General features: G+C 47.8%; 1 protein-coding gene across 1 annotated transcript; it reads right to left on the reverse strand.

Annotated features, from left to right (window-relative positions):
• Positions 1–2126: 2126 nt before the first annotated feature.
• On the reverse strand, positions 2127–3438 carry LOC112119353 (putative olfactory receptor 52P1). Its single transcript, XM_026662449.1, has 2 exons — positions 2547–3438; positions 2127–2140 (listed from the first exon to the last, which is right to left on the reverse strand). The coding sequence occupies exons 1-2, from the start codon at positions 3430–3432 to the stop codon at positions 2127–2129; spliced, it is 900 nt and encodes a 299-aa protein (XP_026518234.1). The 5' UTR covers positions 3433–3438.
• Between the last annotated feature and the right edge of the window lie 2503 nt (positions 3439–5941).

The following is a 5941-nucleotide window of genomic DNA, read 5'->3' on the forward strand; positions in this document are numbered from 1 at the left end:
TTCCAGTTATGTCATATTCATATTTAAAAGCATATTTTCATAAAGCATAAGGGGTGGCCCGCAACGCAGTGACTCACTGCCTCTTCTGTTCGGGGGCGCACTTTCCAAGAGAGAGTCAAACCTTCTCCCTGACCCCAAACCTGTGATGCTTCCTTCAGGGAAGCCTGGCTGGGTCACTTCTGGAACAAGTGCACTCAGGGAAACACAGAGGGCAGAACAGCCAGATTTGGGTGAAGAGAACATCTTGTGGACACCTCCCTGCCCAGCTGCACTTACCTTCCACTCACAGTCCCCTAGCTACCATGTAGCATCCATGTAGCAACTCCAGGTTTCCTGTCACGGTTAGACACCCACAGGGCAGCTGTGTTTGGGTCCCGCACAGAGGTCCCATATGCTTTTGAGTCTCAGCACCATTCAGGCCCTGCCTCTGACTTTGGGATTCTAGGCCCACTCTCAGGGTGCAGCTTCTGTTCTAGCACCTCACTCTGGGAACGGAGAGCTGTGTGCCAAGGCCCAGAGACTAGTTTTGGCCTGGCTCCCCAGATTCTCCAATTGCTTCAGCACACCCATCCCAGAACTCCCCTTTGGGCGCACTCTGTTTCCAGTTTCTCTCTATTGGGTCACAAGATTTTTAAAGCAAACAAACCCGGGCCTTGCAAAAGGGGTTGCTAAAACAATTCATCTACTTTAGACAGCACAAGCAATACCCAGATCCAGGTAAACACAATATGACACCTGCAAGCCATTCCCTGCCTCTGTGTCCTCACCACCCTGGAGCATTCTTTAGGATTTGGTCAGAGCCTTCCATGACATCCAGGGTCCACCTCCTGGAACTGATGGCTTCTCCTCCAGTTGGAGTCTGTCTCTCTGCTGCAGCCCTAAGCCCTAAACCAAAGATCTCTCTCTGCCACCTTTGTGCCTCTCTCCTGCCCCAGCTTCGTCTGACTCATCCAGTCTCTGTGTGTTTAAAGGGCTGGACCAACTCCCCTTCTCTCTGTTCCCTCTGGAGAAAATTGGTTTTACTCCTTTCTTCTGCCTGGGTGAGGTCTTCTTTAATGACCAATTTATTTATAGACTGATGCCTATGAGCACAAGGCATGTGAGTGAAGAGTACAGGAAAAGCCCAAAGGCATAAGGTTCGTACAAGCAAACATGAGTTTATAGGGTTTCCACGCATCTGGGTTTTACCCAGACAGTCCAGTTGTTGGCTTATGTGTCTGTGTGCCATTTAGGGTTCCCAGGTAACCAGTTTTCAACCAGAAAGTCAGGTCAAAAAGGGAAACTGGCAGTGTCCAGTTACTGCAGGGTGGGGGAGATGGCAGGTCATTAACTCATGCCACCCCTACTCATCGGGGGCTGCTTCCTACCAGCAGGCAGACTGTTTTTCAGGCTGCAGCAGCTCCTTTGCCAGCCCTGAAGCAGAGGTGGCACAGCTGGGGTGGAGAGGAAGCTGGAGACGATCTAGAGAGTGACGGGGAAGGCAGGAGAGGAGCGATCAACAGGAGTGTGACCTTGGGGGAAAGGGCGCAGAAGTGGGAGGAGTCTCGAGGTGAGATGTGCAGCAGGGGTGGGGATTGGAGGAAGGAGTCGGGCAGCATCTCAGGGGTCCAGTTGACAGAAATTGGAAAGGTGGCATCCCTATGAGTTAATGAATTGTACATAGATCGATTCTCCAGTTTGGCACACAGACACAGCACAATAAGGTCAGGAAAGGGCTTAATGTCACTTTCACTCTCCAGACAGTGATTCAGGGAAGAGGGATCAGCCCAATGTCACCAACCAGCTCTGCGTGGAACTCAGGGTACGTCTACACTTACATCCGGGTCCGGATGTAAGCAATCGATTTTCTGAGTTCGATTTATCGCATCTGGTTAAGATGCGATAAATCGATCCCGGAAGTGCTCGCCGTCGACGCTGGTACTCCAGCTCGGCGAGCGGAGTACGCAGCATCGACGGGGGAGCCTTCCTGCCGCGTCTGGACCGCGGTAAGTTCGGACTAAGGTACTTCGAATTCAGCTACATTATTAACGTAGCTGAATTTGCGTACCTTAGTCCGAAGTGGGGGGGTTAGTGTAGACCAGGCCTCAGTCTGAGAGCCAGAGCACCAGGAGAAAACTTTCATCCCTTTATGAGTAACAAGCTGTCGGAGAAAAACAGAGTTCTCACTATTTGTTTGGGTACAGCAAGTCAGATGCTTTATTAACTCTCACAATTGCGCGGAGGGAGAGAGCTAAGCAGGTCTCTCAACAGGTAAACAATGACAGCAAGCATTTATACCTTTTGTTACAGACAATAATGAGCAACAGCAGCATTTTGTTTATACATAGGTCATTCTGATATCTTGTTTTGCTCACTAATGTAGACTCTTAGTCTACATTCCATTTTTATCTACACAAGGTTGCAACAACTTCTCACACAGTTCTTTCCCACTCGCCTCACACATTCCTCGCTTCTACAAATCTCGCGTTATTAGGGTTACAGTTAGCCTAACTCTTGCTAACGAACTGTCATGCATTGCATCCCCTTCCTGTCAGTTCTTTCTCTGCTTCCACAAAGCCGGAGGAGCCTGTCCCGGATCTGTCTGGTCCTTACACCGTAGATGACTGGGTTTAGCATGGGGGGCACCAGATGGTATATGTTGGCAACGAGAATGTGGAAATGCAGGGGCACATTGTGGCCAAACCGGTGTGTGAGGAAGGAGAAGAGAGCTGGGATATAAAAGGTTAAGATAACACAGAGGTGGGAGATGCAGGTCCCAAAAGTCTTGAGCCGGGCTTCCTTTGTGGGGAGTCTGAAGATGGCCCTGAGGATCTCGGTATAGGACAAGGCAATACAAAACACATCCAGACCAATGACCAAGAAGACCAGAAAGAGGCCGTAGTAACTACTGACACGGATGTCAGCACAGGCCAGCTTCAACACAGCCATGTGTTCACAGTATGAGTGGTGGATGATGTTGGTTCTGCAATATGGCCACTGCCTTGCCAGGAAAGGATAGGGCAGTATGAACATGCCGCCACGCAGCACCACGGCAAGGCTGATCTTGGCCACCAAAGGGTTAGTCAGGGTGGTGGAATGTCTCAGAGGATCACAGATGGCCACATAATGATCAAAAGCCATGGCCACAAATATGCCAGACTCCATCGCTAAGAAGCAGTGAATGAAGTACATCTGGGTGAGGCAGGCACTGAAATCAGTTTCCCTGGAATTGAACCAAAAGACGGCCAGCATGCAGAGGAAATAGTACATGAGCCCATGGAGGGTTGGCTCCATCTTCACAATGAACAGGATGGTGAAGTTCCCCAAGATGGCTATGGTGTACATGGTGCAGAAAGGGATGGAGATCCAGACATACGCTGCCTCCAGCCCAGGAATACCCAGCAGGATGAAGGTGGAGGGGTTTGTGAAGTCGGTTGTGTTGGAATCAGACATGCAGTAAGGGAGAAGGTGTCCAACGCTGAGGCAGAACGGTGTCTCCTGCATGTACCGTACATTCACCAGACTTTCTGTATGTGCCCAGGGTCTAGGGTGATGGTGGCAGTACAAATGCCTGGATGGAGAGACAATGTTAATATGAGACACTACATGCACTACTGGAGGCTGTTCTCCTGGGTGAAGCAGATTGGTCGCTCTTCACAGACCAAAAAATGCCATTTTCATTATTCAGATAAATGAATTATGAACAACTGACCCTTCTAATGCCAATTCCATATTGCATTGTGCTCCCTGTAACAAGAATTCCTACATGTCTTGTTTGGGAAAACTTAACAGGCACCAGCAGGAAACACAAGTGTGGATACTGGTTATCCATCATTGTTGCAATGAAACCCAGGTTAGAGAATCCATGCTGTAGGGAGTTCCCCATTAACCCAGTTGTTCAACATCTGAGTGGAAAAAATCTAAACCTTTCCCAGACATGTGCCAGTGAGAAACATCTCAGCGAGAACACACCTCAGGGAAAAGACCTGGGTGTCATTGTTAGCAGCTCCATGGAAACACCTGCTCATTCACAGCAGTGGCGAAACGTGATAATGTTAGAATGCCTTAGGAATGGGATGGAGAATAACCTGCTCTGGACATGCACTCAGTTTTGGTCACCCAGTCTTTATAAAGGTATCACCAATAGAAAGGGGGTTTCTGAAGCAGTCTGTGAGAATGGAGGAGGCTACCATATGTGGACAGACTGAAAAGTCTGGGTCTGTTTAGTTTAGAGAAAAGACCAATCGGGTGGCATATGAAAGAGGAGAGCAAAATAAAGACTGGAAGTGATTACATTCAAATCAACAGAGAACAGTTCTTAGCCAGAAGTATTTGTAGCTCCTCAGTGCTTCAAATGGGCTAATTCCCCAAAGCTGAGGCAAACTACCAGAAAAAGTGATTGGGAGGAAAAATTCGGAGAGAAAAAAATGGGAAGGAAAATTGGGAGTTCTTTAAGAAGAATGTATTAGATAGCCAAAAAGCCATGGTTCCACAGTCAAGAAAGTGGACAGTTTTTGCTAAAAACACAATTCAGTGGTAAAGGAAAGACAGCAATTCGGGGGTGGGGGGGCAGGGAGGCAATATATAACAAACGGGGAAAAGGTAAAATTTATAGCCAGGATACAAATTGAAGTTACGAAAATTTATAAGGGATGTTAAAGACATATATTCAGAAGAAAATCCTAGAAAAAGTGTAGGCCAATTCCTAGAGGGAGAAAGGAAACTTGCTAATGTCACAGAAAAGGTAGACGTGTTCTAGAAACATTTTTGTACTGCATTTGGAAAGAAAACGTTCAAGAAATAGTTTTGTTCTGCATTCTGAAAGAAGCAATATCAGGTACTCATAGTTTTTACTTAGAAAAACTGGACGAGCACAAGTCCATGGGGCTGGATGCGCTGCATCCGAGGGTGCTAAAGGAGTTGGTGGATGTGATTGCAGAGCCATTGGTCATTATCTTTGAAAACTCATGGCGATCAGGGGAGGTCCCGGATGACTGGAAAAAGGCTAATGTAGTGCCCATCTTTAAAAAAGGGAAGAAGGAGGATCCGGGGAACTACAGGCCGGTCAGCCTCACCTCAGTCCCTGGAAAAATCATGGAGCAGGTCCTCAAGGAATCAATTCTAAAGCACTTAGAGGAGAGGAAAATGATCAGGAACAGTCAGCATGGATTCACCAAGGGGAAGTCGTGCCTGACTAACCTAATTGCCTTCTATGATGAGATAACTGGCTCTGTGGATGAGGGGAAAGCAGTGGATGTGTTATTCCTTGACTTTAGCGAAGCTTTTGATACAGTCTCCCACAGTATTCTTGCCAGAAAGTTAAAGAAGTATGGGCTGGATGAATGGACTATAAGGTGGATACAAAGCCGGGTAGTGATCAATGGCTCCATGTCTAGTTGGCAGCCGGTTTCAAGAGGAGTGCCCCAAGGGTCGGTCCTGGGGCCGGTTTTCTTTAATATCTTTATTAATGATCTGGAGGATGGTTTGGATTGCACTCTCAGCAAGTGTGCAGATGACACTAAACTGGGAGGCGTGGTAGATACACTGGAGGGTAGGGATAGGATACAGCGGGACCTAGACAAATTAGAGGATTGGGCCAAAAAAAACCTGATGAGGTTCAACAAGGACAAGTGCAGAGTCCTGCAATTAGGATGGAAGAATCCTATGCACTGCTACAGACTACGGACCGAATGGCTTGGTAGCAGTTCTGCAGAAAAGGACCTAGGGGTCACAGTAGATGAGAAGCTGGATATGAGTCAACAGTGTGCTCGTTGCCAAGAAGGCTAACGGCATTTTGGGCTGTATAAGTAGGGACATTGCCAGCAGATCGAGGAACGTGATCGTTCCCCTTTATTCGACATTGGTGAGGCCTCATCTGGAGTACTGTGTCCAGTTTTGGGCCCCACACTACAAGAAGGATGTGGAAAAATTGGAAAGCGTCCAGCGGAGGGCAACAAAAATG

This window comes from Terrapene carolina, unplaced genomic scaffold (genome assembly GCF_002925995.2).
Source record: "Terrapene carolina triunguis isolate 2854851 unplaced genomic scaffold, T_m_triunguis-2.0 Scaffold27612, whole genome shotgun sequence".
Classification (NCBI taxonomy): domain Eukaryota; kingdom Metazoa; phylum Chordata; order Testudines; family Emydidae; genus Terrapene; species Terrapene triunguis.

Bases quoted from the DNA above. Each gene is read 5' to 3' on its own strand.
- LOC112119353 (XM_026662449.1), bottom strand. From the start codon at position 3,432: ATGTCTGATTCCAACACAACCGACTTCACAAACCCCTCCACCTTCATC.